This window comes from Erithacus rubecula (genome assembly GCF_903797595.1).
Source record: "Erithacus rubecula genome assembly, chromosome: 1".
NCBI classification, from domain to species: domain Eukaryota; kingdom Metazoa; phylum Chordata; class Aves; order Passeriformes; family Muscicapidae; genus Erithacus; species Erithacus rubecula.
The window spans coordinates 8,724,699-8,737,800 of record NC_136658.1 but is presented as its reverse complement, the minus strand read 5'-3'; the positions used below and the strand labels follow the sequence as shown (position 1 = coordinate 8,737,800).

Below are 13,102 nucleotides of genomic sequence, written 5' to 3'. Positions count from 1 at the left end.
TCTTGATGTTATATCACACTAAATTTACACAAGTGTCCTTCTATTTACAAGTTATCAAATGGGAAGCCAAGTTCCCTCTATGGCTGAGGAACAACTTGCCAAAAACCCACAGTCACATCTAAACTGTTCCCAGTTCAGTTCAGCCATAGTCAGACTCCTCAGTGTCCTGACCAGGTTCACTAAACCAGCAGGAAATTATTCTATGTTGATTTTCAATCCTTCCTGCTGGATTTTTTTTTTTTTCTGCTGGCTTAGTGAAAGAAAAAGAAGATATCAGATGAGCAGTGGAAAGAGAGGAAGGTGAGACCAGTGGCTTTTGGGCCTTCTTGGTTTTTGTGGAACCTCACTTTGTGTCACCACATGATCTCTCTCATTCATGGATTGTGCTTTGTCCCAAGGGTTGTTTTTCCTTTCCTTTAATAGCAGTAACTTTTACTCTCTGAGAGATGGGGTAGTTTTAACTGAGAAATTAATCTATATCTCGCACACTTATGCATGTGCTGACATGAAATATCATTCTAGATCCCAAGATTTTTTTTCATACTGGGACACCTGTGCTCTTACTTCTCTTGTTAAGTAGTCCTACCTATAGCTTTGGACACAAAATGTGACTAGATTTTTTGTAAAAAGGAGAACTATTAGTCTTGTATGTGAGTTGGCATACTGGGGTGAGACAATTGAGAGCAGTCTGTTGTAACTTGAAGAGTGTAGCTGTAAATAATTGTGAACAGCAAGTCTTGTGCAACTCATTCCTTCTCATGGCATTTGCTGCATCTAAGTGTGATGTGAACATTGATTGCATCATGAAATTGTGTATGCTTTCAGCAAGGAAAGTGGATAACAGATCATGCTTCAAAGTTCATCCTAATGTTTACAACTTGGAGAACAGCATGTCTGCACAGAGTCTTCAAATGAGACTGTCAAAATTCACTGCTCATCTTTCCAACCATCACTTCTCATTGGCTGCTGGCTGGTTGGTGCTTTAAGCTCAGCTGTTATGTCCTGCTTATGATATTCAACCCCAACTGAGTAATTTCCAGAGGAACCTCGTGCCCTGCAATAAGCGCTTTTTGTCAGGGTGTGTAACTCACAATGTGTTTGCTTTCTTGTTTTGCAGTTCAGTCCTTCACCTTCACCCCTGCAGGTACTGTCCATTAGTCTGTCTCTTACCTCACCAACACATCATTTCAAGCATTAGCTATCAAAGTGTTTATGAACATGTGAGATATGGAGAATCAGAACCAAGTACAAGGAGAAATACTCTAGGTGCCTATCTGTGATAAAAAGTAGCATTCATTCTCCTCCTGATTTCAGGGAAAAGTAACATCTACCACCATTAATGTTTCTGTCACTATAAATCTGCATACTTAACTCATCTAACTCTCTGAAATGCAGTTTTGAAAGTAATTTTCAGAACCAGATGCTTGAATTAACTTAACATAAACAAGCATTATTAATGTAACTGCATTTTGATTTTAAAGCTCTAACAGTTTAGCAGATCCAAGTGGAGAAATGGAACTTTGTTCTATTTTAGCTCTCAGTTAATTATGTTTGACTTGCCATAAGGTGTTCAGACCTACAAGCAGTGTAGTCACCACCTGATGCATTCATGGACTTTACAGGGTTTTGGAAATTGAAACATGTGGGTTTTTCTCTTACTATCCAGCTCAGAGCTGGTATCCTATTTTTCTTATCTTTAAAAAGATAGCATACAGTAGACTATAATCATTAGTATGATTAAAGATACGTGAAGGATAAGTGAAAAGTGGCTGAAACAGCAGGTTGCAAACACTTTATTTAACATTTGGATAATCGGGAAAAATAGAGTATGCAATTAATAGAAATAATTAATACAAACAATTAGCTTCTGCTCTTGAGATTTAGAAACTCAAAAATAATTGTACTTCAGTGTTACAGTGTTAAAAGCTGATGAATCTCAGTGTTTTCCAGCAGAAGTCTGTTGAGTTTTTTGGGTGTAGTTTGGCCCCTCAGTTGCCTTTACCAGAGCTGTCCCCTGGTGCTCAGTAGCTGATTTCTCTCTTGCTTGTCTTCAGCCAAAGCTTGTATTCAGCTTTGCAGGAGGAAGCAGATGACCACAGGTGGTGGTGTGTGCCCCAGGGCCCATGACATTCTGAGGGAGAAATGTCCATGTGGAAAAGCTCTGGGGACTCAGGATTGCTCCCCAAGCTGCCAGGCAGAGTTGGTCAGGTTGCTGTAAGCTGTGGCACAACACATCCCACCCTGAACATTTTACTGCCTTTTCTTTGAGACACAACATAGGGATTTTTCCAGAACTGAATAATAGATCTTTGCATTTGGTTCCTATGACTGTCACTGTCAGCTGTCTTGGACTGTGGTGCATTTTCACCATTGTGTTTGTAGCATGCATTGGCATGACACAGGGTTGTGCTGGAGCCTCAGGGTCTGAGCATGGTTTCTCACTGTTGATCCACATGTGCTGGGCAATTGGGATATGTCAGAGGAACTGCCAAAAATGTTCTCTTTTAAAAGCAGTTTTGACATCTTGTGGACTTTGTGGAACAATTCTATTTCCTGGCTTATAATAACTTTTAGAGGAATTGAGAACCTAAGTCCTCCAGTAGTTGAGTCCAAAAATTATTTTAATTTATAAAAGTATTTTCCATATGACAGAACATAGTGCATGTTTCTTATCTTTAGACCCAGAGTTCCAAAACAAACTTTGTTAGTTCTCTAATATTTGAATTTGCACTTGATAATATCATTCAGAAAGATACAGCTATGCTTGTGGAGTTTTGACACTCAAAACTGTATGTTGTTCCCTTCAAAGTTATGATTCATAAACAGTTTGGGTTCAAATACAATTATTTAGACAGTGGTTTGTAGCTTTCAGAATCTCCTCAGGGACAGCTGTCAATGAAGTTTTACTAGAGATTAATTTATCCTAAAATACTCAGATTTTAGAAGGTACACACTTTTTGTTCTGACATCTGCTTTAAATTTTTCCTTCAGAGAGTTGCAGAACACACAGATTTAACTGTGGTAGAGAACTGAATCTATTAGTATAACAATCATCTACTTTATTTCATACTCAGAAAAATAATCCTCTGTTGTTTCTGATGTGAATATTTTTTGTTTTATTTTTCTTCATCTGTATGTTTCTGTGTGTAGAACATAGAACACTAAAAACTAAAAATAGTTGTTTAAAATTCCAAATCCATGCAGTTTTATAATTACTTGTTAAAAATGTTCTTTTGGGTCATTTGCAGATTATGGGTCATTCACTTGGACCACTTGTTATTTGTATTCTGTTATTAGGCTCCAAAGATGTACAATTTCTGCTTTGTGACTAAACCACTGTAACACGTGGGAGAAGAGCAAACAGCAAATGTCAGGCAGATTTTAACAATTTGTGTCAGGGAAGAATTACTGATTGAGTTAAATACTTTTAGATTTCTGTCTATGTGAACATTTTCATATGGCTCAGATGGTCACAAACAAAGTAACACTGATAGTCACAGCTAAATCTTTTTAGTTATTTTCAGTTGTGCTGACTCAAATAGTTACTGAGCCATAATTCTGTACATCACTGTTTTTCCACTTCCCTTTCCACCATGACTCTCCAGGCCTTGCTTCTCAGCAATATCAGTGGTACAAAACATTAAATTTAGATAATATGTTTGTTAGATTACTGTTGTTAAGTGGTAGTGTCATCATCTTCAGCTGTACAAGGACTGTGCATTTTTGTGACCATGACATACTCTCAGCAAAACCAACTCTGGCACAGGGACACTAAACACAACTGTTGTCCCTTTACAACCATCTCTCCTGTAGTATAAAGGGTGGGTTGGTCTCACTTTTGTTTATGGGAAAGCTGAAGTCCTGCTGCACTGTTTGGGGTTTGTTTATTTATTTGTTTGGGTAGGTTTGTTTGCTTGGAGTTTTTGGTTCGTTTTTTTTGTTTTGTTTGTTTGTTGGAGTTTTATTTACACTTACCCTTTACTCAGATTGCCTGGATATAAACATGCACCATAAGCTTCCATGTTACAAAGATACACAGCAGTGATATCTGACCACTTATTGTATAACAGATGGATTGTTTCAATACTGCATTACAGTAACAGAACAGATTCTGTTTATTTTATACTGGAAGTTGCAATTCTTTTTTCAAATTTCTGTGAAAAGGCATGGCTGTAGGGAGAAAAAAGAGAAATTTCATTTATCTGCTTATCTTTCCTGTGTTCTCAAACTTGTTGTGCCAGTACCCACTCACCAGAATATTCAGGTGTTTTCAAGTGGCTAGGCCATCAGTCATGCAAAAAAAAGTAAATATGTATTTTAATTTATGAGTAGGTAAGCTTATTTAGTGACTAGTGCTCCTTGGGATTAAAGATTTTATGAAACCCAGTAAATAGAAAACAAATTAAAAATAGATAGAGAATCATGGAACGTTACACATTTTATGTGCAACTCCTGGAACTGTTAAATGAGGATAAACTACATGACAGAATCATCCAAAGGTAGACAGAAGATTTGATGGAATTTTTATGTGCTGATTATCTGTTCTGAGTTAATGCTTATTAAAAGAGGATTAATCTACATTCATATTTGAGGAACAGCTTATCAGTAAAAGGAATGAGACTTGGCTGGCAACATTAAAGTTTTCATTTGCAGTAGAAAAATGTGGCCTACTAGAGATAGGCATACAGAAAGCTTTCTAAAGCTTTCTAAAGCTTCCTTGCCTCAGAATGTCGACTTACTATACATTCATATTTTTCCAGTTCTAGCTGGCATGAAGATTAAGTTTAACCTTGTCAGATAATATTAGTAAATGGTTTTGGTACCTCCTTATATATGTAATAAAAAGCATGTGAAAAGCTCCTTAACATATTCTGGTTTTCATACAAATACATACAATATAATTTCCTGAAATATTTATGCATTTAAAATGTACTTTGGATTATATTTCTGCATTTTTGCAGTCCTTGAAGTATAAGCTGGTGGGGATTCCTTCAAAATCTCTCTATGCAGAGGTTATTTTTTTCATCTTCTTTTGAAAACCAATCTCATCCCTGCAGGTCTTCAGCCTTTCTAAGAACAGGTATCAGATGCAAAGACTGCTGAAAGAGCTTTTTTGCTTCCTTGGTGATAAAAAGCAAGGAATGTGGGTGGGTCAGTGATAGGGACATCCTTCCCTTCCTCCTCTTACATTGCCCCTTGAAATTGCTCTGCTTCTTTTTGAAGTGGAGACAGGATGAATAAAGCCAGCTGTCTGTGTGTTTTATTTTTGCAGTGACATCTACAAGCCTGCACTGCATTAAGTATGCTCCTATTCAGGCGTTTAGACTTGTTTTGTAATTGCAGAAATCAAACTGCAGGAAAAAGTGCTGACAAAATGTATGGCAGGAATGATAAACATAGTGCTTTTTCTGGCAGCCTGACCATATCTTCTGTTGTTAGCTGTCTTGCCTTTCACAACATTGATGCTAAAAGAAAGGCACCTTCTCTATCCAGCCTCAGATAGGTCACTTATGGATGGCATCAGGAATATGGGGGGTTTTTGTAGCATCCCAGTGACATGGCCACACTTCAAGAGGAATTTTGGCAAGCTTAGTTGATATTCCAAAGCCTTTTACACCAAGCACATTAAATAAATAAAATGCTTTCTGGTTTATTTTCTCATTGAGATTATAACCATGCATTCATTGGTGTACAGAGTGAAGGGTAAAAAAAAACTGGTTTCCTTCCTAGCTCCATACACATCACATAAACCAGACTCAGTCTTCCTTAGGAAAATCAATGTCACTGCAAACTGAACCTTTCTTCTAAAGATGATGTGTATATTGGGAGGGGGTAAGATGATTTAACACAGGAAATTTAAAAAAAAAAAAAAAAAAAACTAGGAAAAAGTTCCTACCATCGGGACACACGGAAGAAAAAGGAGCAAATTCTGTGATCCTTTTTTTTCTCAGCAGTCTCGTGCCACAGCCAACCTGCAGCAATTATGGCTCTAGCAAAAAGGTTTCTATGTCATGTCTCCTTAATGCAATTCTAGTGGCATTCCAGGGAGTTTTTCCATACCTGCCTACACAGACAATAAAATATGTCAGGCAAACATTACTGAAATCTCCTGCTAGCTCCTTGATTTCAGCTTTTGCTTTACACAGGGATATAAATATTTTGTAGATCACAAATATTGTTGGGATTTTTTTTAAATTCATATCACGTGCACATTTAAAAGCTCATACACCTGTACATGGTATACATGTGGTAACAAAATTACTTCAAAATAATTTCTGGTAGATGACAGTCTAAACAAGAACATTAATCCAAGCAGTTTTCAGAAAATATGTCTTACTGCAATTCCCCTAGATCTGTAAACTTTATTTATAAAGGTTGTTATGAAACGAGCCTTTGTTTCTCGTTTTCCTTATTTATTGTCACTTTGACAAATGCAGAAAGTTGGAGAAATCAAGTATTAAATTTGGAGGAGAGGAGAAGAAAGGAAACAACATCTAATGTACTGTTGACCAAGATTCTTGGAAACAAAGCCAGGCAGTACCCACATCTTTGCATAATCACATATGATATGCACAGCACTTCAGATTATTCACTTTTAAGCAGTGAGTGGTAGTCATTTGACAGCCTGTTAGATAGCACGTGAATGAAAGTAGCATTGCCTCTAAAATTAATTACCCACAATGTTTTACCATGTCTTGTTTTTCAAAGCAGACCTTTATTTAGTACTTTCCACACTTGCATTTTGATTTTCTTTTCATTAATTGGTTTGATTACACCCTTTCAAAATTCAGCTATTAACCATTTTGATGTGACATATGACTGCAGTGATTTTCTGATATTGGTATTAGTCTGCTGTGCAGTGAAGGGTAATTAATCACCCTACTATTCTTCCAGCAGAGCTTCCAGAGGGGCCAGTTTTGTCCCCTTTGGTGAATGTACACTGTGAAATTACCCTAGAAGTTAATAAAGAAACAAGGATTCTATAAGGTACCAGAAGAGTTTTCCCAGTGGCTTTATGTCATTGCTTATTTTTTTAATGAACACAGAATTTCTGTTGGCTGTAGTAATTTTGTCTGATTAGAATAGTGTATAATAGAAAGCCTAATCCTGAGTTAGTATAGTTTGGACTAATACTTGGAAAATTTTGCAAATACTTTGGGAGCTATCATTTCATGATGGGAGCCCATGTCTTACAAAGGTAAATAGTATTTCCAAATGAAGGTCTATTTTAAATTAAGCTGGTCACAAACTCTTCCATTCCTCACTGAAATTCAAGCCCTCATCCAGTCAGGGGCCTGTAAGGGTGCAGGTGTCCAGTACATTGGTATAATTTAATAGTCTGCCTTATCTATGCCTGACAATAAATAATGGGATATTGCCACGGAGAACCAGAGTAGTCTGTTGGCCTTGATTCAAAATATTTTTTCAGTGTTTCAGAAAGATCAAATGTTGTCAATTAGCATCTCACCAGTTGTGTGGGTTTACATATATTGCCTTGAAATGTAATCCTGTTAATAAGATAGATAAGGGAGAGGCTGAATTTTGTCAAACATCCATGATGGAGACATAAAAACAATTGTCTCCCTCTGATTATGTCCTTGGCATCCCCCATGGATGGAAGACTGGAAACACTGGCATGTGTGCATTTATGTGTGGGTGCTAGTTCTTAAACTGTACTTCTAATGGAGAATGTGCAGCTGGATGCTTTTTTCCACCCCTTCAGCTGTAATAGAGCTGCCACCTCTTTGTGTTTGTCCTGGGAAATGACATATTTGTGCGGTGACATTATATTACTGCATTACGACATGATGTTATTAACTCACTGGTGCAATGTCATTATGTACTGAAGCAGAAGCATGCCAAGAAAACAATTTCATCACATGGCTCAGACTTGCAATGCAAAGTCATATGAAGGGGCCTGTGGTGAATTCAGGCCTTTTGCCCAGGTGGCTGCTTTGCCTTGCAAGGTACAGTAATGTGCAGTGGAATCCTAAATGAACTGCAGCCCCAATGTGCTTGAGCCTCTTCCTGTCATTTCTGTACTTTATTATGGGATGATGCCAAGAGACCTCTGACCTCGGACACTGAGCAGTTTGAATTGTTACTTCTAATTATTACTAATTGATTTTTCCCTGTCTTATATGTGTGTATGTGTGTGTGTGTACGTTCGTTTTGTTTTTTCCAACCAAAACACAGTCACCTTCCAAAGAGGAGATGGAGGACTAATGAGCAATGGAAGGTATGTTTCTTTGTATAAAGGTCTTTCCACTGTGTTTGTTTTTAAAATAAGGGATCTGAAAAATGCTATAGTTGATGCACTTGGGTCATATCCCATCGTTGGGAAGACTGATAGCACTAGGAGGACTAAAGTAGCTTACCACAAGGTTTAATGACCTATCTGTTGTGCACTTGGGAAGAAGCAAGCCCAGATGTTTCATATCTCCCAGATGTCCTGGAAGAAATGAGTAGTAAATATCACAAAGAATGTGTTCATTTGTTACTGGGATGTTTATTGCATTAATTAGACATTAGCAAATGAAGTTGCTGTTGTTTAAGACTCCTTATTGGCTCCCCCTAAATTGCTGTGAGTGAACAATTACACTTAATCGATCACAAAATAAATGATTCATGGATGATGAATAGGCTGTAGATTGATAGGACTGGATTCCACAACTTTGGCTACTCAATTGAAATTGATAAAAGCTGATAACGGGCCCATATATCCTCATCTATTTTCCCTTTGCCAATATGGAGATTGTAATTAGGCCCTGGTAATAACTTCCAATCTCCTGTTTAATCAATATTTTAGCAAAAAGAGATTAGGCCTAATGAGAGGGAGTAGATGTGGCAAGAATGTGGCTGGGTTGTCTTATTGCCATTTCCATGGAAACGGATGTTTCTCTTAGGGACCATTCCAGGCAGGGGTCTGTATTGTTCAATGATGGGAGATGTTGCTCCAACTTCATGAGTGCTGTAATAACCCAGGAAAACTGCAGAACTGCTTTGTGTTTTTGTTCAGGGGGAAAAGGGTATCTGCAGCAAATGATTAGTTTCATCTGCTGAACACAAATACAAACAATCCACCTGCCTGGCTAAATTTCTGTTTATCCTGGGGGGAGAGAGACACGGTGCCTTATGGCCTAGTGTGCCTTCTCTTTCACCCTGCTCCCTGTTTAACACTGCTCTGGGAGTTGCAGGCATATAAAAACCATGCAGTAGTGGCACACAGAGATAGCTGGGGACTTTCCATTAATCCTCCTCAAACCTGTTTGCCTCTAAACCATCCAAGAGTGCTCAAAGAAAGAGTTACCAGCCTGTGGATGACAGGCATGCATTTGGGATGCAAGGGAAGGAAGAAATAGTAGCCCAAAGTCCTGGAAATGGCTGATATGGAGCAATCAGTTTGAGTGATGGCTCCCTTGAGGTGGTAATTTATCATTCAGCCTGGCGTAGGATCCCGTGATGGTGCTGCCTAACTCCTGTTTCACACAGACAGCAGAGTTCATTTGGATTCTGGCAGAGTCACGACGGACTGGTCCCACTTCTACTGACAAAGTTGATTTGTATATAACCTTAATTAACTGCTCAAGGTCTTTAAATCTTCAAGGGGTGTACAATTGTAATTCGAAATAAATTAAAGTCTCCTAAACTGTTAGTTACCTACGATGTTAGAAGAACAGTAATATGCCCTCTTCCATCACTGCTTATCCCACAGATCTTGTAATTATATATATATATATATACTTATTATATATATTCGTGTGTATATCTCTTTTTCTTATTCTGCTTCAGTCGACCAGGTCTGTTGAATGCCAGTGACCCCAGTTATCCTTGGCTTGCAGACTCTTGGCCTGCCACAAGTCTGCCAGTAAATAACAGCACTAGTGGACCCAATGATCTTGGGAATTTTGGTCGTGGAGGTAGGTTTTCTTTTATTAAGTCACCCAATACTATAAAATAGGCTTCCATTAGTTAACATCTATGATGAATACTGTACAATATTTTTATCATTATAGTTCTAGGTGTTTCTTTCTTTCTATATTTGATTGAAAATTGACTTTAAAATGTTCCTTTCACTTTATCTCTTTTTACTTCTTTCAATGTAAGTATAGTTTGTAATTTGCCCCACAGTGGTGGGACAGGGTCTGCTTATGATGTCAAAAGAAATGTATTTGTGTCTCAACCTCATTCCCTTTTGTGTGGAGATGAGCAATGTGACATGCAGGGCAGTATGGCCAGGGATGGAGGATGTCCATAAGAGCAGAAGAGAACTCTGGAGATGCAGGAAAAATATTCCATCAGCAGAAGGACATGAGAACTTTGTTGGTGTCACCTTACCCATCCTCTTCCTGCTGAGGGTCTGCTTTCAGTCCCAACTATAATCTGTGAAGAAAACCTCAAAGGTCTTAAGCAACTTTCTTTTTCATTGGAGGAAAAGATGCATAAAATGGAACTATTTAGATCATTTAGGGGTTTGTTTCCATTTTGACTTGAGAGACTACCTTTGGGAGAATGAGGTAAAGATGTGTTGTTACAATGATGAATCTTTGGAGGGGTTATTTCCTTTCAAACATTTAACTCAAGTGGGAATTTTGAGATGTAAGATTGGGATTTTTAGAAGTCATAGTAATATTCACATCTCTCTGTTACTTCCTTGGTTTCTGTGATAACAGAGCTAATTCTGCATGCTGGTCAGAAGACTTCCTAATGTAAATGAGTATATAAATATTTTTTAAGACATAGATAAAAATCCAGATAACCTATACATCAAAAATGCATTGAAATGCAAGAAAAATCTATAAAACCATCAAACTGGTAAATATGAAAATAATTCCGTTTTGGACTGTACCAGAATCTGCTTCTGAAGGCCATCCCTCCTATTGGTTATACATGCCCATGAAAAGCCTCTTGCCTGTGGTTTGATTCCTGTGACTTAAAATTACAACAAAACACACTAGATTTATATTCTGTATAAAAATGTTGTAAAGTCCTTGTCAAAAATATTTAAAAGTAAGCAAAACTTTTGATAATATTTACAAGGCAACTGAATTTCTGCCAGCTTCTTTGCTGTGAATATCTGGAAAATAAAACCCTTCAGTACTTTTCCATCTTTTCTTAAGCTCACATAATACAGAAAAATTACCATTTTCTTTTAGCATTTGGCTCTATATGACTGGAATTGGAAGTATTTTTTTAAATTTTTGGCCTCATTGTGTATGAGGCACAGGTCCAAATTCATGCAAGAGATACAATAGTTAATGTTTTGAAATTCAGCAGCTTAATTCCACCCATGATTTTTGCAGTTGAGCTACAACTTTTATTCTGGGTGGTTTGGGATCAATTATCTCTATCTGTTTCAGCTGCTGAGATTAGATGTTTCTGCATTAAAGATGGGTTAGAAGTATTTTAACATGTAGAGATGAAATATTAAATATATAAATATTACTTGGGCCTCTTTTACTGGTTAAAAGGTTTGTTATAATATTGAAGTTCTGTAAGAATTTTAAAAAGAGTAAGTGGCATCAGTCACCCTGGAAACTCAGAAGCTGAGGTAGGCAGTCCTAAAATTCTCCTTAAGAGTGAAATTCCCTGTCCTAGAGAGGAATTTAAGGGAAGGCTTTGAGTGGGAAGCACAGGTTAAGCTTGGAGTCATGTAAGGCCACAAAATGGAATTGCATCTCCAAGGCAGCAAGAAAGAGCTTCCCTGCACAAGTATTTCACCACTATTTCATCATTCTCAAGAGTTACAAACAAAAGTCAGATTTTGGAGAGTTTTGGGGAAAGTCTCCAGTTGGAAATGCATCTTCATGTTTGGTCTGAAATGTACAGTGTGGCGTTTTTGCTATGACAACTTGCTGGGGAAATCACACTTGAATTTTACTAGGTGACTATGGCACTTTGTAAAATCTCTTCTTAATAGCTCTTTGGTGCTTAAATGTACACATCTCACTGAGGTCAAAAAAGTAATTTGTGCTCATACTGAAAATTTCCAGAATATCTGGAGGACCTCGGCTTATCAGTAAGAATGACTGAAAGTCCTTGGCTGGTGGGCAGCTATGCAACTTCCCTTTTAAGTGTGTGCTCATGAATAGTTCTCCATTTTAAAATGACTGTGCAGAGATGATACCTCTTCAGTTTCCAGAAATATACTCTAAAAGACAGATGTATGTCTGAGTACTTCAGGGATGAGCATTTTGCTAGTTTTTACTTCCTTGAGTTTTCAAATTCAGCACAGACAGGTTGAGCTGGATTTACTTCACTTTATGCATCAACAACAGAATTTATTTACTAGACTTCAAGCCATTATACTTTGATGGAACCAATTGTGAAAAGAAAAAATGTTCATATTGTGGATGAAGTGCAAGAAATATAGGACTACACTTGTGTCTCACATCTTATGCTGTATTTGCACATAGATGCATTTTTGTTTGTGTACTGCCCCTGAAAAGCACATTACAAATGTGTAGATAGTAACAGCATGATTTTGAAATATGGGCTGTAGTTTGCATTCATTGTAATTTTTTTGCACTTGCAATTTATCTGCAGATAAAAGTTAATACAATTAAGATCTTTTAAATACTTGATTGTGCCCATTTCCCTGCTGTATGCAAAACCAGATCATGCTGATAGACCCAAATTTAATCTCTCTCTCTGCAGTGTCTCTGCTGAGCATTTGCTATTGCCAAATTTATTGTTAATATTATCTTGCTGCCCTGAGACTGAAGATGTTATTAGGGTCCATGTTAAAATCTTCTGTGTAGCACACCTGAATGCAAAAGAAAATGGTTCTGTGATTTAATGTTAATCCCAGGGGGAAAAAAAAAAAACAAAACTAAATCTCAAAAATCAATGAAAGCAAACCAAAAATACCAAATCAATGTGAGGAGACCATGGTGTCATATCTCATTGCTGGATAAGTCTTTGAGACAATGAGAGAAAAAATGTATTTCCTGGGGTTGCACAGAACCCCCAACTGAGTTTGGAACATATCTTAAACCCTTGACTAGGTGCAGGAATTGTCTTTTCTTTCTGGGGCTTAAGGTACATTAAAAATTACTGTGGTCCCTGGAATGGGATCTGAACATCCTCAGTATAGGAGTAT

The 13,102-nt window shown here is 37.5% G+C and overlaps 1 protein-coding gene across 6 annotated transcripts in view; it reads left to right on the top strand.

The window, feature by feature from the left end:
- Positions 1-13,102, top strand: part of ROBO2 (roundabout guidance receptor 2) — a 432,478-nt gene that overhangs the window by 374,376 nt on the left and 45,000 nt on the right. For all 6 annotated transcript variants that reach the window (XM_079322619.1, XM_079322621.1, XM_079322618.1 and 3 more), the window contains 2 exons: positions 8,197-8,239; positions 9,793-9,920. In XM_079322619.1, coding sequence (XP_079178745.1) covers positions 8,197-8,239; positions 9,793-9,920 — 171 coding nt within the window. The remainder of the gene's footprint in view (positions 1-8,196; positions 8,240-9,792; positions 9,921-13,102) is intronic.